The sequence below is a fragment of the Buteo buteo genome, chromosome 3, assembly GCF_964188355.1.
Source record: "Buteo buteo chromosome 3, bButBut1.hap1.1, whole genome shotgun sequence".
Lineage (NCBI taxonomy): Eukaryota > Metazoa > Chordata > Aves > Accipitriformes > Accipitridae > Buteo > Buteo buteo.
The window spans coordinates 920,485-944,204 of record NC_134173.1 but is presented as its reverse complement, the minus strand read 5'-3'; the positions used below and the strand labels follow the sequence as shown (position 1 = coordinate 944,204).

The following is a 23,720-nucleotide window of genomic DNA, read 5'->3' as shown; positions in this document are numbered from 1 at the left end:
AAAAAAGTAACTTTTCAGCAACCATATGTTGTTTTTTTTAAATAGTAGAGTGCTAGTACAATGCTTACATTCTTAGTAATAATGACAGATTATGAATATATTTATTATTGATGGGGAAATATTGATAATGTACTTACAAAAGTATTGTTAATATATTATACTCTGAACTGCATTGTAATTATTAAATTTCTAATTTTCTCTTGCCTTTACATGTAAGATTCTGCTCATGCTGGTTGTTTTTTTGTTGTTGATGTCTCCTGTAAGGATACCATATTTGGTGAGCAGTACCCACAATGCAGTTGCCTTACAACAGCAGTCTAAACCCTGAGACATGTGTAAACTTGAATTGCTCAAAGACAGGAGCAAATGAGAAATACAACTGAGAACCGTGAAGACCAGGGTGGTGGGGGCAGATTAAATACCCACCGATGGATGCTATCTACATAGCATATGTAGAGTCTGTATGACCTTAATGGAAAGATAATCAGACATTTAGTGCTTTTTTATTGTAATTTGTGAGCTGTCGAGTTAAAATCTGTATCCAAAGCCTACTAAACAGATATGTAGGTTTTAAATGGCAGCATTAATAAATGGAAACAAAACTATGACTATTGTCTGTCTTTGCTCTTAACCAAGCTTTTCCCATTTTATTCATGCCAGATGCGCTGTAAGGGGTCCAGCTTCCCCACTCGGGTCACAGTCAGTGCCCTGATTTTCATCATCGGTGACTTGTTCTCAACGTGTTCTTTGAACAAATTACTTTTCAAATGAGAGTTCCTGCAGGAAGTTTCCTCCCCAGAAGCATGAGTCTGAAAAATGCCTGGCCGTAACGAGGGTCGATGCAGACCCTTCCGTAAAGTTCCGCGTAGTCCTGCAGCTGGATCTGCTGCTGGAGCCAGCCGCCTGGCTTCAGCTGTGGTTTGCAGCTCAGGCGCCATCAGGTAGGAGCAGGCAGTGGCCCGTTTTGGTAAGCCCTGCGTGGCTGCAGCCCACGCTCCCGAGGGGAGCTCGCAGCTGCAGGCTCCTTCGCTCCCTGCCCCTGCACAACCCACGGGTAATCGGGCGAGCACGCCTTGGGGAAATTCGATGGCAGCAAGCGCTAGAGGACAAACGTTAGCCCAAGTTTGCCTTGGGTGATGGCTCACATAGTAGCACAGTTCAATGTGCTGCCTGCGCCGCTGGTGTAACAAAAACCTGACAGTAACTGCAATTAGTGTTTCTCACAGGAAATTAAACGCTCACCCACGCAGAAGTGGCTGTGTTAATACCAGAGTTGTGACTGCAGCGTAGCGTGCTAATTTGCATCTAGATCGGTGCGCTAATTTGACGGCGGGTCGGCCTGATCCAGCGAGGGCCTCCGCGACCAGGTTCAGTTCGCGGGACGCATCCACCCGGGCCACCGTCTTTTGCCCTGCGAAGCACCGCGTTACTCACCAGGCAGTCCGGCCGCCGCTGCCGGGACCTTTCTCAGAGTTTTTCTCCCCAAAAGGCCCCTCCGGCAGCAGGCCCGGAGCCCGCCCGGGCCGAGGGCGGCCGCTGAGGCGAGGGGCGGCGCCTCCGCCCGCCCTTCCCGAGGCACGGACCCCGCGTCTATTGGAGGGCGCGCGCCTCCGGCGCAGCCAATAGGGAGCGGGGGAGGCCCCGCGTGCAGGCCTCGCTCCGCCCGCCCCCTGGCTCCCCGCCCCTCCCGGAGCCCCCGGAGCCCCCTTTCCAACTCGGCCCGCCCTCCCGATCTCGGATTGGCTGCACCTCCCGGCGCCCTGTTATCCGATTGGCGGGGCCCGGGGCAGAGCGGGCGCGGGATCCGCTGAGGCGGCTGGCGGCGGCCGTGGCCGGTGGGTGCGGGTGCGCGTGCGGCGGGGCGGGGGGCGGGATTGGGGCGGCCGCCGTGGGCCCGGCCGTTGGGGGGGGCGGTTGGCGACCGTTGCGCCCCCTCCCCTCGCGCGTGAGGGCCCTCGCTGCGCTCCCGCGGCTGAGCCCGCCCGGCCCGGCCCGGCCCAGGCCGAGGTGGCGGGGCGAAGGCCTCAGGGGAGCCCTCGGGGCTCCGGTCTCGGTTTGCCCGGCCCCGGTGTGGCGAGGGGCCGGGGGGTGGGGGGGGGCGCTGACCTGCGCGAAGCTGGTGCCGGCGCGGGCCCCCGAGCTGAACCGATGGCCGCCACACCTGGGAACGGTTTATGGCCGCCCGCGCAGGCGTTTGTTTTACTCTTGGCGAGAAACAGTAAGACGACGAGGACAACCTCTAGTGAACGGGGATAGGGAGAGGATTTGGTCGTAGGAGACACTTAAGAGTCAAAAATCAGACCGAAATTTTAAACTAGCTGCCGCTGCTCGCTTGTTATGACCTTCCCTCCGCGCTGCGAGGGTGGTTACTACGTCTTTAGGAAGTGGTGGCGAACTTGAGATTTTGTATTCTGAATGATGTCCGTCTACGGACACATCTCATGGCAGCAAGCGCCTGCTACTAAACTTCTTCTGAACTTAGCTTTTATGTTTCGTAAGATGTTTTTGATTCAACAGCTACAAAAAAGTGATATGCACAGTGATGGTTATTCAGTGTGTTGTTTAGTAGTTGCGTAGAGAAATAAAAGGCTGCGGCCCCCTATCTCCTCTTCGCCTGTCACTCAGCTGCAGATGGATTGTGGTGGGAATTTGCACCTCACTCGGTAGGCACAAGTTAGACTTCTCACAGTCCAAAAGTTGACAGTAATTTTTCAGAGGAAGTCTTATTTTTGTGTTGTTTTTTTGTTTTTTAATTGGCTTCCCATGTAAAGGCACTGAAGTTGCAGGTAAAATTTACTTTTCTAAAGAGTTCTACAAAGTTGGGCTGAAGTCCAAAAAAATCCAAACCAAAATAACTTATCTCCTTATTGTTTATTATGTGTAGCCCCTCCTGCCATAATCATACTGTGCTCTCTGTTGTCTAACACTGATGCAAGACTTACTTATTGAAAGTAAATAGAGAGGACACCCCCCTATCCCGGAATCTTTCAGCTCTGTCTCCCCAGTCTTGTATGTACATTACATCTGCACTGTAATTGCCCTCATACATAGTCTGTAGCTGAATTGGAAGAAGATTGCAAGTTGGCTTGTACCCTGTTGGAAGGGGTGCAGAATATATGAATATCTGCTTTTTAACTATTTTCTGGCTGGACCATCCATCCCTGTACATATTGAAGTTAAAAAAGAAGAAATTAGAATTTGATGTATTTCAGTCATATCGTATATTAGACCTATGTCCCTTAGGGACAGATGAAAAGATCGGAATTAGTGTGTGTTAAGAGCTTTCTGCAAACCCTGTTGAGGCAGTGGTAGGTTTTTCATAATTTTGGTTGTGTCTGTGTCTCTTCTGAAATAATGAATTCTTGATGTTACCAGAAATATCTCTGCACATGGTAGCTTGCAGAGAAAGACTTCTTTGAAAATGCATCGTAAACATGAGCATATCTTTTCACGTCTAGCAAAATGCTCCTTCCTAGCCAAATGTCATCTTTCCTATTTAAAAAATCACTGAAGGAATTTAAATTCTGCTTTCTTAGGCTGAGAAACAAGCATTGCTTTAAACACCCAAGAGCTTTGTTTCTCTAAAATGGGGACCTTTTAGTATGTTCTAAGTGGAATAAAGAGTTTTGAATATTTGCTATGAATCTGTAAATATTTTCTTAATCTGAAAGTTTACTACATTCGGGCTTATTCCTTCCACTTTTACCTCCCCTCAGGGACTTTGCACATAGTTTTATTTATTAGCTTCATTGTTTCATTTTTACTGCCATCATTGTAAGAAATTTCATCATTCTGACAGTGATGTATAATCTGTCCTCCTCTGCACTGTGCTGTATTCTGTCAAATAAGAGTGAAAGCACTGGTGATTTCGTTTAACAAGGCCAATTTTTGTTTGGCCATCTGTTACCATTCTTTGCAGTCTACTTACCTCCCCAGGAGACCTCTGGTTAGAAGCAAACTCTTTTTTTTTTTTTTTTTTTTTGTCATCTTATTTTCTTTCTTTGAACAAGGAAGAAAAGAGAACCTCAGTTTAAATGGCTTTACATGACAAGGCTGGTTGCTTTTTGAAAATGGTAAAGTGTCCAGACAAGCTAAGTAACTTGACCTACTGCGCTATTTCTCTCAATTTAAAATACTGTATGTTTTCATGTATATGTATTTAGGAAAGGGGGAAAGCAGCCAAAGCAAATAGCTGTGAAATGCATTTTGTAACAGCAGGTATTTTATGTATGTTTCAGTTTCGGTGATGGAAACCCCCACTCACAGCACCGTGCACCTGAGCGACTGGCAGAAAAGTTACTTCGCTATTACCTCTGGCACCTGCACACCTGCACAGAAGGCAGATGAATACCGTGCCAAAATCCTGCATATTCAGTATGCATGGGCAAACTCTGAGATCTCTCAGGTCTGTGCTGCCAACCTGTTTAAAAAATATGCAGAGAAATACTCTGCAATTATTGACTCTGACAACATAGAGACTGGCTTGAATAACTATGCTGAAAACATTTTGACTTTGGCAAAGTGTCAGCAAAATGACAGTGACAAGTGGCAATCTGCCTTGACAACAGATAATGTATTTGAATTAAAGTGTGTGCAAGAGAGGATGCAGGCTGGCAAAAATCTCCAAAGCTCTCAGATGGCACCGACAGATGCCTGTGTACTAGCTGATAAAGGGGTCAGTGCCTCTGCTGCTCCAGGTCTTCCTAAACTCAGTATCTTCAGCAGTGCCAAAGAGACTGAGCTCTGTGCTGGCTCAGCAAAATGTGCAAGTCGGGGACCAGAGCTCCTTGAGCATCCCTCATCTTCAAAGTCTCTTCAAAGCAGCGTGCCTCCGGTGACCAAAGCTTTGGATACACTTCCTGCCTCTTCAGCCTCCTTAAATGAACAGGTTCCTACAGGTTTCCAGGCAACTCCTCTATTTGCAAGTAAAGAAGTGGCAAGTAGTAGTTCTCTGAAAATGTCGGGTAGCTGTCGCGATGGACAAAATTTGTCTCTTTCGGATCAGTCAGCTGTACCTGCATGGTCCACAAGTTCTGGAAAAAGAAAAGCGTTTTATGGTCTGGCTGATGAAGGCAGCACGGTGATTCCTAGCCTTGCCCCATGCCAGGCTTCCAGTAGTAGAGAAACCAGTAGTACAGAAACCAGTAGTTTTTCAGGGTATAGAAACAGAAATGAAGAGAGTGGTGTTCCTGGTTTTAGAACTGCAAAAGAACAGCTGTGGGTGGATCAGCAAAGGAAATCTCAAAACCTACCCCAGCGTGCACCAGTCTCGTCATATGGAGGTGTAAAAAAATCACTGGGTGCAGGCAGATCTCGGGGTCCGTTTGGCAAATTTGTTCCTCCAGTTCCAAAACAAGACGGAAACGAAAATGGAGGAGCACAGTGTAAGCCTCGTGCAAGAGGACCTACAGATCCATCGCTGCCTGTAGATGAACGACTGAAAAACATAGAACCAAAAATGGTTGAACTCATTATGCATGAGATCATGGACCATGGGCCTCCTGTCAACTGGGATGACATTGCCGGAGTTGAATTTGCTAAAGCTACTATAAAAGAAATAGTAGTCTGGCCTATGCTGAGGCCAGACATCTTCACTGGGTTACGTGGTCCTCCTAAAGGAATTCTTCTCTTTGGCCCCCCTGGGACTGGCAAGACTCTTATAGGCAAGTGCATCGCATGCCAGTCTGGAGCGACCTTTTTTAGCATCAGTGCCTCTTCTCTGACTTCCAAATGGGTAGGCGAGGGGGAAAAGATGGTCCGTGCACTGTTCACTGTGGCGCGATGTCAACAGCCAGCAGTGATTTTCATTGATGAAATTGATTCTCTGTTGTCTCAGCGTGGAGATGGGGAGCACGAGTCGTCGAGAAGGATAAAAACTGAATTTCTGGTCCAGTTAGATGGGGCAACAACCTCCTCTGAAGATCGTATTCTAGTGGTTGGAGCAACAAATCGACCCCAAGAAATCGATGAAGCTGCCCGAAGGAGACTAGTGAAGAGACTGTACATTCCTCTTCCAGAAGCGTCAGCTAGGAAGCAGATTGTTACCCGTCTAATGTCAAAGGAGCACTGCTCCCTAAATGAAGAGGAAATCGAACTCATAGTTAAGAAATCAAGTGGATTTTCAGGGGCAGACATGACACAGCTCTGTCGAGAAGCTTCTCTGGGCCCTATCCGCAGTCTTCAGTCCACAGACATTGCAACCATCATGCCAGACCAAGTACGGCCTATTGCTTTCCTGGACTTTGAGAGTGCCTTCAGAACCGTGCGGCCCAGCGTCTCCTCAAAGGACCTAGAGCTGTATGAAACCTGGAACCAGACATTTGGCTGCGGTAGATAATTGAATTCTAACTGTTCCACAGAAGTATTTCTTTAGCACCGTCATGTATTAAACCCACGATAATTTATAGAGTGTCTGCACTTCTTTTTGTTTCTGTCTTTGAAATAAATCTTCTTCCGTTACGCCAGCAGATGTCTAGGCCCTGGCCTGAGGTTTCGCCAACTGAAAAGACCATGAGAAACTGACTGCTGAACACAAGCAACGGAGTGAGAAGCTGACAAAAATTACAGATAGCTGCTATGAAAGGTGGACGAATTTCACTGATGTTTACGGGGAAGATGGTCAAACCTCACATATAATTGAAGGGAGTACTGGGGGCAATCTCGCAAGGGCCACCGCTGTCCTGTGTCAGTAATGCCATGCAAGGCTGAGCGGACCCAGGTAATGTTATCAGAAATACCAATTTTAGGTAGGGATGTAGCAAAACTGGGACCGATGGGGAAAAGTAGTTAGGGGTGCATTGTTTGGGAGGAAACAGGAGCGGAGGAAGGGAAGGGCCAAGGTGGATGTGGGAAGGACATGCATGGAAAAATAGAAGTGGGGGTAAAAGGGAATGGTCTCGTGTAAGCAGTGCTCTGGTCTGAGCATCTAATTAAATACTTTTACTGATGATTTTCTGCTTGACCTTGCTTTCTGTGCTGCATCTGCATGTGTGGATGTGTGTTACAGGAGGACTGGGCACCTGCAGCTGGAGAAAAGGCCATGGGTCATGGGGGCTCTTGGATCTGAGGGCCAGCCGTGGGCTAGCCAATGCGTTTATAACCAGATGCTGTAAGGATCCCGGTGGGTGTGCAAACTTCACTAACAAAACTCACTAACAAAATAACAGACTTCAAGCTGGACTAGCTGGCAAGTAAGAGGAAAAAAAACAGCATCTGGAAAGAGCCCAGATGTAAGGCAGGGTAAGGGGGCTTGGGGTCTGGGCCTGGATATTAGATGAACTTAAATCCCGTGGCAGTGTTTGAAGGCTCCGTCAGCGCGGTGTCCTTGTGCAGCTGGAGAGTGCGGAGGCCTGCATGCGTCGCTGGTGAGCTTCAGTCCAGTGCGGCTGGAGATTAGGGACAAGATGGGGCTGTGTTGTTGGGTTTATGTCAGTGCATTTGCTGTGTGTGTGCTGGTAAAGGCACTGCTCACTCTGTGTCCTCGTCTGTGTGTGTGTGTTTGTGTGTACCTGCTGGTTTGGCTTAGGGGCTTAGCCTCGCTCCTGGCTGGACCTGCAAGCAAAAACAGCGGCAGCTGCATCTGTCAAACTAAGATGGGAGAAGCCTTAGTCTCAGAGAACCCTATTGGGCTCTCGTGGCCAGGTGGGAGAAATCCCATGTTCCAACATTGGCTGGGTACCACTGCTCCTTAAAAAATCTTCATGCAACAATGCTAAAATTCCTAGCTAGCTTGTATTTGGTGTTCTTACCTGAGGTCTGAAAGAAGTGCACAGCCTTTTCTTCACATAACCTGTCCTCGCCCACTGGCTGGAGAGAGCTGCCTCTGAATGGAAAACAAGAGCTTTCCTTTGGATTCTTTTGTTGGTGTGGCAGAGCTGGCTGCTGTGGTGTCCATGCTTTACTTTCTGTTTCTGTAAAGCACTTTTTCCCCTATTGGGGAAAATGCAGAGCTTAAAAGCTGGTCTTACTTAGGTTTTCTAAAAATGGATAAATGCTCTTTAGCTAGCATTTTTTTAAGGCATTTGGGAACTACAGGGACTCTGAGGCGATAGTGAACCTTGAATTCAGAATAATTTGGAAGGCTTGGCATTTCTTGGAGCTCATCCTGATTTAAACATAAAAAAGTCAGTTCTATTCTTGGTTTATGTTTTTTGTAAAGTCTGGTATGTATTAGACATTGTTTTGCAGAGATGTACAAATTCAGGTATGCGAATTTACCTTAATTTCTGAAATAGTGAAAGTAGACTAATTAGATTATTTTGTAAGAATAAATGTGTGGTGTGGTCCAAAGTGATTGACTTTTGTGCCACTTGGGTAAAGATTATGAGATTAAATCTGCTCTTACAAGTTTAGTATTGGAGAGCTATAAACATGTACTAGGTAAGATTTTTGCTCTCTCCAAACATCTCTCCAACCGTAATGAAAACAAGTTCTTTAAAATTTTTTCTCAGGCAAGTGAATGAAAAGCACAGAGAATTTTAATTGTTTAGTAAAACCTAAGGGTTCTTCCAAGGGTAATAAAACCCTTATGTATGATTAAATAATAGCCTTATTTATGCTGGGAATTATTCTGGTATGCTATGTGAGCATACTGTGCTCATCTATGTATCTGAATATTCATATTGTAATGGAAATGGCTCTACTGAAAGGACCATTGAGAATGCACATGATGATAGAGAATAAAACACCTCCTAAGATGACAAGGACTGGGAGAGGAATGCTGTGCCACTGTATTTGTCTCCTGCAAAGTGGAACTTGGGAGAGAGAAAAAGTAGAGACACAGCACCAGGCAGGAGTATCCGTTACTCATTACTGGAATTACACAAACATGCTTTTGTTTTAGAAAACACATGGAAACAGTGAAAGGGAACATTAGGTAAAGCTTATTCTTTTTCTTTTTTAGTAATGATGCAGGTAATATGACTATCTCTTCAGCCATCTAGCAATATTCAGGCTTTGCTGCAGGACTCACAAGTCATCAGGACTTCCAATATTAGCCCAATATGTATTTCATAACCCGCTCTAACAGTGCCACCAAACAAGAGATTAGATCATCAGTAACATAATTTCACAAAATACAGAAAATTGCACAAAAGTAGGGCATGATTGTAATTTAAGGGAAATGGTGCAGATAAATCCACTTTAATGGTTCTGTTTAGTGTATGCATAAACCTATGTAGTTCATTATTTATTCTTTTTGGCTGGCTGAACTTTTAAGAAGATATACAGGACTGTCCTCTGGTTTTGTGGTTCAGTCACATTTGGTGCACAATCTCTTAGTTTCTCTTAAATAAAGGTAAATAATTGCAGTCCTGGAAAAGTGAGGTCTTATTAATAATCAAGACAATTCAGACTCTTCATTTTCTCAATGCATCTTGTATTTGAGTTAGCTAAACTAGATGAATTTTCATTTATAGAAAACTGTGGCAACACAAGTAGTTAAAAAGCTGATGAAGCAGCAGCAATGACCATCATCTGCTAATGGCAAGTGGATGAAAACCAGACTGGACTCCTAAGACCATCGTTAAGATTGTCTGTTGGAATAAGGCAATTTCTGGTTTTCTTATAGAAATTATGGAACTACTCCCAAGCCAACATGTAATTGGAAAAAAACCCACCAAAAAAACAAACAAAACCCCACTTTTCCCATTAAAGTTATAATTTTGGTGGCAGTGAGGGATTGGTCTTGGTGAGCACTGACGTTTACTAAGACTTAGAAGATGCTTTGAATGGTAGATATACAAACGCTTGCGCTTGTCAACAAACGCATGAGTGCAAATTCCTTTGAAATTTAAATGAAAGGTTGGGCTTGGGAGAGTTTTGAAAGAAGGCTCACGAGTAGTTTTCTTGCCTAATGAGATACTCTGGTAGGTTAACCCTGGCTCACAGCCAGGTGCCCACCCAGCCCCTCACTCGCTCCCCTTCCTCAGTGGGACGGGGGGCAGAAAATAGGATGAGGGAGCTTGTGGGCCGAGATAAAGGCAGGGAGATGGCTCACCAGTTACCATTGTGGGCAAAAGTGACTCGGCATTGCCAACTAAAATAGATTTGGGTAGTGAGAAGCAAAAAAAGACAAACGTTGAAACGCTGCCTTTCCTCCTTGCTGTCCCAGACTCGACTTTGCTCCCAGCGTTCCTACCCTGCCGCCGCAGGGCGCGGGGGTGGGAAGTTGTGGTCAGTACGTAGCAGTTTCTCGCTGCAGCTCCTTCCCCTGGTGTTTTCCTCTGCTCTGGTGTGGGCGCTCCGTGGACCACAGTTTCTTCAGGAGCATCCATCAGCTGCAGCATGGGCTGTCTGACGGGGTGCAGCGTGGGTCCGTTGTAACCAGCTGTGTCCCGCACGGGGCAGCCCTTGGCCTCTTCCCGCGGAAGCCTAAGAGTGCCTCTCTGCTGGAGTTGAGTTAGTTTGTAGGCTTCATGGGTAGGGTGGCGTCTTGTGTTCTGTCGTACCTCTGAACATACCACACTTTCCTTTGGCTACCGGTCTATGCAGCATAATCAAACATCCAACCTAGAAGCACAGCTGGGCTGCTCTCAGGCTTTTCCCCACAGCCATGTCAGACAAGCTTCCAGGAGCCAAGGCTTTCCTTAAATTGTGCCAATGATAGAAAATTCCAGTTTCAGATTAGCTTGCCTGCTTTTGGAACTGAATACTTCAATCTGAAATTCTCACTGGGCTTTGTAAAGTGGAAACACCTGGGCACATGAAACTAAATGAGGGGTCTGCTAATGCATTGAAAGACCATCTAGAATGGCTGTGTATTTACAGTCAGGAAGAAAAAGTAATGCTGGCTTTTTTTTTTTTTTTAGAAGTAGATCACAAAATTCCAGGCAGTGGCTTGTGAAAATTCCTACCCAGTTCTTACAAGCTTTGAGTTCTGTACTGTGGATTAAAATGTAATGAGAGATGAAATTGCCTAGGCTTCTTTAAATTTAGAGTAGCGTCTATGTTTTTTTTACTCTATTTACTCGTATTAGTAAAACCATCTTTTGATAACTTTTTACCTACAGCAAGAGGAAAGGATGTCTCTGTCAGTTGGGATGGTCCTTCCACCTAAACCTGTTACACAAAATCATTCCAATTAATAGGCCTCACCAGTTAGAAATATCACTCAGTGGTAGTGAAGACCTACAAGTCTGTTTTCTCCTTTTCCAAATAAGTAATTTTATTTTGTGCCAGTTACAACTAGTGACTGCTTATCCCTGCAGATCTGATGTAACCAATGAAATTTCTTACAAGAGTTGTCGTGAAATAGCTTGTACTCATATACTTCATTCAATATTCTGAAGAAGGAGAACTTTGGCCTTCATTATTATTTCACCTATAGATTTTTTTTTTCCAAATATGAAAACAAAAGAAATAAGAAGAGGTGTGAGATTCTGACATAGGGAGCTTGAATGCTCTTGATATATGGTATTTCTTGCATACCAATTATTTGCACTATAAAATGGATATAGATTGTTATAGCAAAGGATATAGCCATGTAAGTAGAATTATAGAGACTCCTGATTTTTCTTAAATTATGGAGAATTTTTTTCCAGAGAGGGCATGGACTCTGGAAGCTGGTTTCTGCAAGCTATTCTGGTGCCAGCTACCACTAGAAAAAAGGAAGAAAATTCAAAAAGAATCAACAGAGACAATTGAAAGGTGTTGTGGGGATATTGATTACATGTAAAGATGCAAATAAACATGTATACTTTGAAGTTATTTCAGCAATGATGATAATTTTTTCAATATCTGTTGCTGGCTTAATGTTATATAAAAGCATACATTTAGCAGTGATGGGATAACAGTAGAAAAAAGAAAAAATTCCACTTTCAAGAAGGTCACAGAAACTCTGGGCTGGTATAGCTAAACAGGAGAGAAGGAAGAGGTAGAAAATATGCTTGTAGTGACAAAGGAGAAGGTAATAGGTAATTTGTTCCCAGGGTCTGTGATTAGTCTGTTATTTTCTGAACATCCCTTGTGATTTTTTTCACTGATTTTAATGACAAATTTAAAAGGTTTCACCCTGCTTAATGTGGTGCCTTACAGTCATATGACAGTGAGTCTTACAGTTGACTGAAAAAAATTAAATGTGCTAATTAAAACATTGTGATACCAGAAGTTGCTCCAAAACCAGAAGTTTCGCACCAAAGAAATGCAAGAGAACTCAAGATCAAATTTTCAGAAACTTTTGCTGTCATCTGCTAAAAATATACACTAACGCTCTGTCTGTAAATGTCTCAGAAGGGACGAACTTGAGCATGCTGGGGACTGCTCCATTGTAGTTTCATTCACGAAAACTATTTCTCGTGTGCTTTTACAAATAGTTATGGTAGTACAACTCCCCAAATAGTTACGACAGTACAACCCCGTCCTCTAGTGACCCCAGAGTAGGGGTAATTTATGCCAGGGAATGTTACCTTTTATCTGTATAACGCAATCCCCATAAGAATTTATAGCTTTGAAAGAGTCTTATTGCCATTACAGCAGTGGAAAAGGAGTACCGCCTTATTCATGTCACTATAGAGGGATATAGCCGTTGTCTGCAGGTGACTCCTCGTCATCCACAGGCTGGGGATGTCCTTCCCACAGCGCTGTCAGCAGGAAAAATTGCGCGATGGGATACGTGAGCCAGTTGAGCTCAAATGCTTTTGCTAGACATCTGCATTTAGGACAGACTTCGCAAGACTAAAGGGTGCCTGGCTCAGTCTATCCTATATAAGGTTTAGAAATTTGTGGAGAAAAAATTACCCGCAACAAATTGCTCCACTTCTGGTAACAGCAGTCTTTTCAAGGGACAGTAACACCTCTGTTAGTGTTGACTTGATCTTTTTTACAGCCTGCCACCAGATGGAGATCTTTTCCCAAAGAAGGTCACCCAATTTCTTAAGGAAAGCCCAAGGGTAGTCAAAGTTAGTTTCCTTGTTTTGTCACTTAAAATCATCCAGTATTAATGACTTGTAACTGGCATTTTATTAAGGAGTATTGTTGATTCGTTGGGTGGACTTTGTTTTTCAAGAAGATTTTTTTGGAGGGAGCTGTGAAAACCAGCCTGACATCTCTAGAGCTCCCTATGTAACAAAGATAGGATTTTTAAAGATTAATTTTACCTTGTCTCTCAGGCTGTAATATTACACTGGCGTTGGGAAACGAGGTGAAAATCCTGATACAGGGCATTTGTGTTGAAACCTATCCTCACTCTTAGTAATTTTAATAGCAGAGTCAATGAGCAGATATGAGCAGACTCCCAGGCTGAAGATCCTGAAAATGCTTTGAAATGTAGATACATAACAGGTAGGCAACAGGAGCCGAGTCCAATTAATTTAACAATCTCAATTCATTTAAGTTTTAGTTGATAGCAAATGGCATTTGTTTCTCTCTTCGTGTTGCCTCGCAAGTAAAAATCATTAGTGCTATCGTAATAGGGTCGAACATGTGGCACAACTCTTAACCCCAGCGGTGCAGGGAGCTTCTCCTGACCCACTTGACAGAAGTCCCAGAAGGTAGAACTCCTATGTGCTGGGTAATTAGTTAACTTCCTGGGTTATCCCTCTGCTAATGTTTGACTGAGTTCTCTGGGCAGCATAAGGCATGTCCATCTGTGGTTGGTATTGTAGACAGTTTTCATTTTTTCAGTAAAACTGTCTTTTGATAACTTTTCAAAGTGGTTTCTTCAAACCCCTCAACAGATTTCTCCAGAGAAAGAATTCTCCAGAGCTGCTGAAGACTTCAGCCCCTTGAGCACATTTCAAGTGAAAATAGCTGATGCCATCCGTGATCTTGGATCAAGTATATTAAAAACCCATATATATTTAGATATAGGTGGCTAATACTGCTTCTATCTTCCTGAGTCCTGCAGTTTCTCACTTCCCTGCTTTGTGGGTCAGATGCTTTGCAGCCAATTTACATCAATTCCTGGCACTGTTTTTAAAGGAAGCAAGGGGGAACAGCGCAAAGTCTCACTTTCTGCCAACAACAGGAAGCGTACGCTCTTTGAGTCAGGCAGCTTGTTTCAGCCATGCCTTTTGTTGAACCAACAAATTGCTGGACTACAGATTCGGTCATCGACACGGTAGCGCCGCTCGGCAAATCCCTGGAAAGGCAACAGCACAGAGCGGCGGCACGGATGGTTGGGGGGAAAGCCGTGTGCCGCTGCAATTCCCTTTTCAAAGGGAGCGTTCGCTTTAAAGACTAATCGTCTGGGGGAAGAGGGAGGAAATGGCGATAGCATCTCTCTCTTTTTCTGTCCTATGGGTCTGAACATGCTGCTACCGAAATCTTGCTGGGGTGACGGCTGGAGGACTCCCCTGTTGGGATCTGGGATGATGCCATGTAACATAGCTGTCCTGCCTATTGAATGGAGAGAGGTGCACTCTTGGATTCTGTACTTAATTTTTGTGTCTAAAGCAGGCTAAGGTACTCTGTGGGGTCTGGGAATTTGCTACGTAGTTTTCTGAGACTTCCGTAAGTCAGTCCAAAATCCCTATTTTATTTTTTCCTGATACATGGTTAAAATTGAAACTAATATGAGGCTACCTTAAGAAAAAAAAAGTGTAAATCCCTTCTGTGAAATATGCGTCTTTGCAGGAGCTGTTTCCAGGCCCACTTTTTGTATGCTGATTGTACATTGCATTTGTACTATTCCTTTTTTTTTTTCTTTCTTATCGCTGCAATAAAATTTTTTAGAAAGCTAACTGCAAAAGCCAGGGTTTTTTACATCTACCTTCATTCCTCCCAGTGTTTTCTTGATGCAGAGGCAGGCTTAGTCTAAACAAGCCAAGGCTGAGCAAGGTGCAATTTTCTGAAGGAATTATTTTTCATATTTTGCTGCCCCCAAACACTTTTTTATATTGTGTAAATTTACTTTCCCTTCTCCACTGCCACCAAACCTCTGTGTGTTTGTTTCTTCTAGGTATTTCCTTTCCCACTACACGCTTGCAGACTTGCTAAGGCGTGCTGTGGGGCTGCGTACGCCCCTCGTGAGGAAAAGGGGTGTCTCGGGGTGCCTGGAGAATGCGCCCGAGGTGGTTGTCTGATGGCTAAGGGCCAGGGCCGGGGTGCTGCCTGCTTTCCCCCGGCCCAGTCCCGTGCCCTTGCTGCAGCTCGGACGCTCGAGGAGCTGATGGGCTTCAGCGGGGCACGTCGCAGGCTGGAGAAGGGCTCCGACTGACGCCCTGTTCGGGTGCAGTCGCAGCGGGAGAGCTTAGAAAGCAAAGACCCTGCTAGCCTACCCAGGGCAAAGCACCGATTCTGCTTCTCCGGAGGAAAAGCGCCAAGACTGACCTCAGAAAACACCGAGCGAGATGGGCTGTTTAACTTCCCGCGTTGGCATGGCGCGGGACAGTGAAGGCACTTGGCCCTCCGTCCCCGCACGCCTTGTGGCGAGGCTCTGCTGAGAGCTGCGGAATGGCACCAACCTCCCTCTTCTCGCTGCCCCGGCACCTTTACTGTGCTTGGTATTAGTGCAATCTAGGGGTTGAGAAAAAGTAAGGTACTGACATAATCGTAATATTCATAATATAAAATTATGGAAGCGGCCCGAGGCTTAGTAGCAAAAGTGCACAGCACAGTAAGATGTGGAAAGGATGGGGTTTTGAGTCGAATATTTCTCTAATTGCAAAGGAAATTAGGCAAGCAGTTTATGTAGGAGAAGCAGAACCAAAAGGAAAGCTCTTAGCTTTCCCCCTCTGCACGTACTGTTTCTCCAGAGAAGCTGTGGTGATCCTGCAAAATTTGACAAGGAGGGTGTAACAAGTTCTTCCCTATTTTCTGGAAATCCCACCCTCTTTCCACAGCTTATCTGAAGTTTCTATTTTGCACGTTGGTATTTGTGTAAAGTTTCCAGTGAACCTTCTGTTTTCTGTTGTAAATTAGCCTGCTAACTAAAGTTTCTCTTTCTTTGGAGCATAATATTTTCATGTGGCTATTGCCCTGTTGTTTTTTTGTTTGTTTTATTATTTTTCCTGAGGTAGTTGGGAGAGTAAATAGGCAGGTTTTGCATTGTGGTTTTAAGGCTTAGAAAAGCATCCCAATTTGTTAAATCAGTTGGTTACCATAAAACTGTTATTTGAGCCGCTCATTGTGGGTCCACAGGAAAACTGAGAGAGGGCCCTTAGTGCCGTACATCAGACTGAGAGCCCCTCTCCCAAAATTGTTTTCCTTTTTGTCTGTGCATCATTTAAAGACATTTGTAAGGCAAAAGCTGTCTAACTTCAACAACACGCACACGATGTTTACACACACACACGCTTTGATGGAGTCTAAAGCCTGCATTCTTAGACCTGTGGCCTTTTACAGCTCTTTGGAGTTAGTGCAGGGGTCTGCAAATACAGATTCTTGAGTTTACTACCCACTGAAGAGGAAAGCCTAGTCTGTGGCTGGAAAATAAGCAAGTATTAGAAGACCTGGCTACTAATCCTGATTTTGTCAAAAACTTGTTGCATGATCTTGCGTAAGGAATTTAGGCTTTTTTTTGTGCTACTATTTCCCTTTCAGGGGAGGGGGAAGGATGTAATAGTTTCACAGTAGTGCTGCTGTTTACCAGCATTTCAGAAACTGTATCTTTAATTTTGGAAACTATAGAATAAATTTAAAGATAATATGACAAAATTATATTCCTTATTGGTTCAGAGTAATTTCCATTTATTGTAATCTTACACGCACCTCCCCCCCAAGTCAACAGAACTACACACCTCCTGTGTTTGAAACAAAAATGGGTATTCTCCAGAACAGTGTGTCTCCGGAGACTGGGATATTAAGAGAAATTTTTTTAACATTAATGACAACATGAAAGGAATTGTTAAAAAGGATTTACACTATGTGATTCTGTGCTTTGTATTGAAGAAAAAAAGGAAGAATGAATGTATAGCGAGAACACCTGCATTGGCTGTCTGGATTTGGCCGGGGGCGGATGGGGGGGGAGTTACTAAAATCCAAACAAAAAACAGTTTTAGTTCACAAATTGATTTTAGATTTAAGGATAATCAAGAGAAGAGGCTGACTCCTCCATGGTATAAAAGGCATGCAACTATTAAGAATGGTAGAATTTTTTTTTTTTCCCCCTGAAATGCACTGGTTTTGGCTTTTCTTAATTTTGTGGTAATAACCCTTATGGTAGAGAGTAATTTCTTCACTGCTGAATTCGACATGTTAATTTTTCCACCCAATCTTCTACCACCCTTCATTTCCCTTCTGGTGTTCCTATCACTTCTGGTACATTTGCCCCTACTTTCAATGACCAAATTATGATTCAGCTCTCAAGAACTATTTAACAAAACTCAGGCAGATGCCTATAGTCTCCATCTCCTGGTTTGGGCTTTGGAATTTTGTTGAAAATGCTTAATTTTAGACTTCTTATTCTATTAATATGTGCGTTTCATTGTCTTCCTACAAACCAGTCTAGCTTTTCTTCTTGTGTATTTGTACTCTCTCTGCTGATCAGGATCCAATCTTTGTTTAATGGTCAGTTAAATGCAATGTTGTTGTGACTTGGGGAGAAGCAGCATGCGGTGCGTGCATGAACTGCAGGGTCTGTTAGTACTGTGTGTTCTTCAGCACCTTGATTATTTTCACTTATTCAGGTTTACCCTGGTTACTGCAGTAGAAATTCTCCTATATCAGGGACTCTCAAAATATCAGCATTAGACCTTATAAAACTGTTCTGTGTCTCAGCCAGCTTACATTTACAAAGGGATAGCGAGACAGATGTTTCCAAAGCAGAAGTAATCATTCTAATTTGTACCAATATTTAATGAGTCTAAAAAAACCCCCTACATACATGTGTAAGTGTGTTAAGTGAATTTCCCATGTGCATTTGCTAGACTATGCAAATAAAATACTATATATATTATTAGTCTAGAACTAAGTGACTGGATGCAATGCAAAAATAAAGAGTTTGTGAATGTTTCAGAGTAGGACTTTTGAGGTGGGGAGGTAAATCACATATGTACTGTGCTAAAAAAAAAAAAAGTAAAATTCATATAATGATGCTCCTGTTAGTGCCTACAAATATATATTTTCAGCAAGTATTTACTCCCTCTTGTTTTTCTCCAACACAATGGAGAAATGAGCCTATATTCTCTCCCATGGCTACACACAGGAATCTCCCTAAGACAATAAAGGTACTTTTTTGTACACTACAACTATCAGTGAAACAAAAACAGTGTTTGAATCCAGATTTGAACTTGCCTTAATGTTAAGAGCTCTTTGGATCTCTGTTTTAATTTATATGCTGTGTTAAGGCTGCAGTGTATTTAGTCCTTGTCCGTGCAACAGGAACACTCTAAAGTAAAAGCTGTAGTCAAACAGGCTTTACTACGTCCTTTGAAACAAAATAGGGAGGAGTAGAAAAAAAGAAACCCCTCCTTTGCTTGCACATCATATCTATGTGTTAAACTGCCCCCTCAATACTCATGTTATTTTCCCAGGTTTTTGGTAAGATTTTTTGTACAGCAGGTGCAAAGGCTCTGGACAGTGCAGTCAGAGGCTCCCACTCCCGCTCCGGCGGGGCAGCGGAGCGAGACGCTGAGCTCGGCTGGGGCTCTCGGCTCGGCTGGTGGTGGGAAGGAGCTTACGAAGGGCGTTAGCCTGGGCTTGCGGCGTACCCATAGCCACGCTTTATGAACTTTGGTGCATGCAAATAGGGGCAGTTAGCTCAGGCTCGGTTTTGCTGGCTGTTCGTAGGATGGCGTGAATTTTACGGACTTAAAATTAAAAATCGGAGCCTGCTGAAATTAGTCACTAAAATTTCAGCTGACTGAACAGAGATCAGGGGGTTGGCCCCAAAAGCTTCAGCAGACGCCGGCCAAGTCCTCCCTGCCTGCACCATAGGTTTCCCTAGAAGATAGCCGAGAGCAACCTCAGGCAAGCAGTAGGTTCAAAATTAAAATTTAATCTTGTTGAACATTGAGTGGGAAACAAGAAGTGAAAACTGTCAACTGTGCCCAGATCCATTCAGATCACTTCTAGGGACAGTTTTGATACCAAATTATCCTTGTTATGCAAATTTCCTCACCAACCGGCTGGTTCCCAGTTATGCATGGGGAGAAGCAGTGGCCACATCTGCTTCCCGTTTTGCCGTTTCAGAGACGAGCCATCTGTTTGGCCTCATCCCGAACAGCCTGCTCGGTGCTGATTAACTTCCTCACCCTGCCAGCCCCAGGCTCACTGTCTGCTGCAAGGTGTAGATTTTTTTTTTCTTTTTTTTTTTTTTTTTTCTTCTCTAACTGCTTATAAACCAGAACCTTCACTTCTCTCCCAAGGGACAGGAAGGCGTTGGTTTGTGTGATTTGCAGCCGCCACCAGTGGCAGCAACAGCGGCAGCAACAGCAGCAGCTGCCCTCTATCACTCACATGTTTCATATGTGTGGTCGGGACAGATAAAACCGGGAATTGTTCCGGGTCCTGGGACAGGCTTTCAAGCAGTAAGACCTTACCTTATATTAAAAAAAAAAAAAAAAAAAAAAAAATTCAATAAAATGCTGTAATGCTAAATGCAGCAAAAGTCTCACTGCAGTTAACAGAGACCTGTTTGTTTAGCAAGAGCGGGGTTTCAGCCACGCTCGCTGCATCCTTTTTTTATTTAAATGTGATGAACTCCTGCCATCTGAAGCCCGGCTTTGGATTTCTCACTCCCATCTATCCATTTTCAGTGAAACTGCAAATTTTTGGCCTACCTGTTGTCTGAATACCCATCTTCTGGAAATTATGGCAGGATTTCAGAAATGCTGCATATCTGCAGCTGCCAGTGACTTTAATGGAAATTGCATCTTCAGCACCCCCAAAAACTCCAAGTCTGTGTAGCCAAAAAAAAAAAAGATGCATCAAAAACTAAAATTGAGAAACTGGAATAGTGGACCTCCTGTTAAGATTAAGACTTCTGTTGCCTTCCACAGGCCAGGGCTGAGGGATTTTTGTCTTTCATGATGCATTTGGACCAGAATTTGTTCTCATGCACCATTTTCCTTCCAGACAAGAAGTTGACTGTGTTTCATGATGGTGGACACAACCTGGCTGGGAAGGATGCCTTGGAGCTCTGACCCACAAGACAGGCAGGAACAGTTTTTTCAGAAATCAAATGTTTTGGTTTTCCAGTTGCAACATTTTCAGCTTTCAAATTGTCACTGCTGCTGCTGCAACTTGAAGCTTTCGGTGAAAGCTTCTCCTTTATCTGTGACCATCTCACAAGCTGACAAAACCAGTGCAATATCCTCAGTGTATTGGCAAAGTCAGGAGCATTTCTAACCCCTTTTCCCCAAATAAGATGTTGAGTGATCCCCCCACCCCGAAAAAAATAGGAAATTGTTATATTATCAGATCTGCGTGATCCAGGTCTGGCTCCGAGTTCTCATTTTGATATCTACTAAAAGAATCTTGGTGTTTTAGTGTATTTCTGGATTTCAAAGACTGACTAGAAAATGTTGGTTGCTGGGCACATTTTAATACTGTTTTGGTGTTTAGCTGGGGATTGGGAAGCCTGTTTGGGGACTCGAAGCTGAAAATACTCACCACTGGTAGTTGTATGTTTGTGTCTGTATAACAGTTCGTATCTTGGCACCTACAATAGTTTCTGATATAACTTAATCAAACTATTGAAGCAGAAAAGAAGAAAAAAAAAAGATGATTTTAAGAAAGTCTTTGAAACATAATAGATAGATACCCAGAATAGATTTTTAGGTACACAAACTTGTATTTAAATCTATGGATGTCTCTAATTTAGTTCAAGGATTTAATAACATTGATTGAGAATATTACATTTGGTCTATTTTTGTAATTATTATTATTATTATTTAACAGATCATAGCTACTTTGCAGAAGAGTCACCCGCTGAAACAGTAATTTGTAGTTCATTTACTGAGAACTACTGTGATGGTGAGCAAAAGAATCAGGATCTTAAAAAAGGTTCCTTCTTATGGAAAAGTAGTCATAGTTTATGATGAAACCCTATCACAGTAACTTAAGGAAAATTTAGATTTGGGGAATCTGTAAAAGAATTGATTGCAATACCATTAGAGTTTCTTTTTTTTTTTTTTTTTAAAAAATCTCATTTTGTTCATAATAATACAGTTTTACAAATGGAAATATTTCTAAAACTCTATAAATGGTGCTTTTTCTAAGCAAAACAGTGACTCTTGTTTGCATTAAATATGTGATGTGAAATGTACTGTGCTGGAATCTGAAGGAAACAGGGACACCCGCAGAGAAATCACCTTTGTTATGGCAAATAGTAGAAATAATTTCTCAGTGTTTTATTTTGAATTACCATGACTCTACATGCAGAAGTAATTGTGTTCCGTAATGACTTTGGCTGGCTAGTGGGAGGCAGGGGTGAGAGGAGAGGGCTGGGAAGGAAGCAGCCTGCTCATAGTCAGCTGCTCGCAGGAGCTGCGAGAGTTTCGAGGCCAGCGACGCTCCGGAGAGGAGGCGGCCAGTTTCGGACTCGATCTTCAGCTGGAGCTGGCGTAGCAAGGCTGCTTCACGGAGCTGGCGAGTGCAGGGTGACTGCCACAGCCTGGCTTCTTTTGGCCACACGAGATGGGTTGCGAGGACAGCGAGGATGAACTCGCCCTCGTGCGTGGCTGCGGGTGCTGCAGCAGAGGCTGAGACCGTGCACGATGCTCGGCGCTCCCTGGCTGCCCACGGAGCCCTTCACCTGCATCTCGCCGTACATCGCACACCCCCGGCCCCCCCACGCAGGGCCTCCAGCTGTACCGAACGACTTCTGCACCCGCTAGGAGAGTGAGGGAAATGTTCTGGGGTTTGGGGTTTTTTACCCTGTTCTCTTGTTTTAAAAGATACACCTCACTTTTTGCAGACATAATTTAATAACATTTCCAATTTTTATGAAATTTGCTTGTTTTTTTTTTTAAATACAATGTCCTCAAAGAAAAATGAAGTTACAATATAAAATCGGAGCAAAAAAAAAGTGTGTAAATACAACTTTTCTATTAGAAAAGGCAGTGTCTGGGGAAGGGCTGGGAAGCAGTTATTTTTTACATTTTTTTAAAACAGATCTAAACTTAAAGCCATTCACCATATTTACTCCGCTAAACCATATCAGGGTATTGCACCATAGCAAAAAAGAGAAAAGGGGAGATTACATAAAACTAGTTTTCTGAGGGCACAGTTTGTTTTGATGTACACACACACACACAACATTCTATTTTCATGCCATCCTTGCATATGTTCATAAATAAAATTATTGAAACACTTGTTTCTAAACAAGTTGAAGATGATTTTGTGCAAAAAAGAAAAAAAACCCACTGAAAAAGCAAACCTAAAAGAGCCCCTTCGTGAACAGAGAATGCTGTTTGCTTCTGCCTTTAGACTATGCCCTCTGATACGCTGTGTCTTAATATACTTACTTATACTACTGTACTGTTTAATATACAACATCAACATATTCTGCTATAGTATAAATAAGAAAACTCCAGACCCAGGAAATAAACCACTGTGACTGACAGTGCATCATCATGTCATATGAACCATTTTAGATATATATACACACACACATATGTATATAAAATATTAATGATACACAAAACCACAGACAGGGCATGAGCATGTCGACAAGAAAAGCGACACAGAAACTCATACACGTGCATGTGTGCACAGAGATGTTGCAAAGGCAGTGAACCTACCCAGTAATCAGAAATCACATTTAAAAGCTAAGTTCAAGGCAGTCTTAAACTCCACTGGAGCTATGCTTGTTTACATGGCTAATGAACGTGGCTTTATTTGTGTTGGATTTTAGTAAAAGCAAAGAAACAAAACCACCTGAGTAAGCTTCTGTCCCCCTCCCTTTATAGCTTGGGGTGTCTTAAAATGAAGGGTTAAAAAAAGTTACGGCATGGGGTATATAGTGGCCTAAATCTGAAAACAGTAGGAATGGCAGTGTAAGAGCAATAAAAGCAGAACATTTCTGTACAGCCAACATCTGACTTCACACAGGACATTGCAGCAGGGCTGGGAAATTACTTTGTCCCTTGGTTGGTACCAATCAAAAGTGGAGAGGTCTAAGAACAGCTGAGTGTATCCCTACCAGCTATGAAAAAAATGAACCCATTTCAACTTTATTTAAAAAAAAAGGAAACTCATCACTGTAAGCTCCCTGCCTTGAAGGTCCCCTTCATGTCATTCCTATACAAAATATTTGGTAACACCTCGTTGCCAGGTACGGTCTGTCTCAAAGCTGAATGTGTAGCAGGCATTGATGACAAAACTGTAGTTGGGGCATGGAAATGGCAGAGGATTCCTTGTGCCCACCCCCTGCACAGTGTCTCGGGCTGGAACGTAACAAGCAATAATGTCTCTTAAGGCAACTGAGTTATAATGTGGGAGCAGAGGGGATCACGGGATCACCTTTGGGCCTGTACTTTACACTACTCATTTTTGGGGGAGATCATTGGCTATGCAATGTACTAGCCTACCAAACATGTACTAGTAATTTGTTTTCACTGTTGTGTGTATATGCGTCAGTCTGCGGACGTTCATACACAGCATTCAAATCTGGTGACAAAGCTACTAAATCGGCATGCACTCATGCACTTTCAATGGAGAACCACCTCTGTGCCCACGCGTCATTTGAGGTGTCTTACAGTTGTCGTGAAAAGCTAAGACATGACATTGTAAAAGTATGTATTTGTAATTCATTATTATTTCGTCAGTATCTTTCTTCTAACTTCAGTGTTGTTGCTCCTGACTTACACCTGCAAAAATGAAAGCAGAAGAAGGAACTC

General features: G+C 43.5%; 1 protein-coding gene across 5 annotated transcripts in view; it reads left to right on the top strand.

The window, feature by feature from the left end:
- The first annotated feature begins 1,675 nt into the window (after window positions 1-1,675).
- Window positions 1,676-23,720, top strand: part of FIGNL1 (fidgetin like 1) — a 39,152-nt gene continuing 17,107 nt past the window's right edge. Inside the window, exons 1-4 of one of the 5 annotated variants that reach the window (XR_012649721.1) lie at window positions 1,676-1,835; window positions 4,239-6,329; window positions 6,466-6,718; window positions 13,674-15,716. Coding sequence is in view for 3 of the 5 variants with exons in the window: in XM_075022668.1 (XP_074878769.1) it covers window positions 4,247-6,329; window positions 6,466-6,476 (2,094 nt within the window). In the remaining 2 variants the exon portion in view is untranslated. Of the gene's footprint in view, window positions 1,836-4,238; window positions 9,302-13,673; window positions 15,717-23,720 lie in introns of those variants that run through there. The other 4 variants (XR_012649720.1, XM_075022671.1, XM_075022668.1 and 1 more) reach the window with 4 other exon arrangements.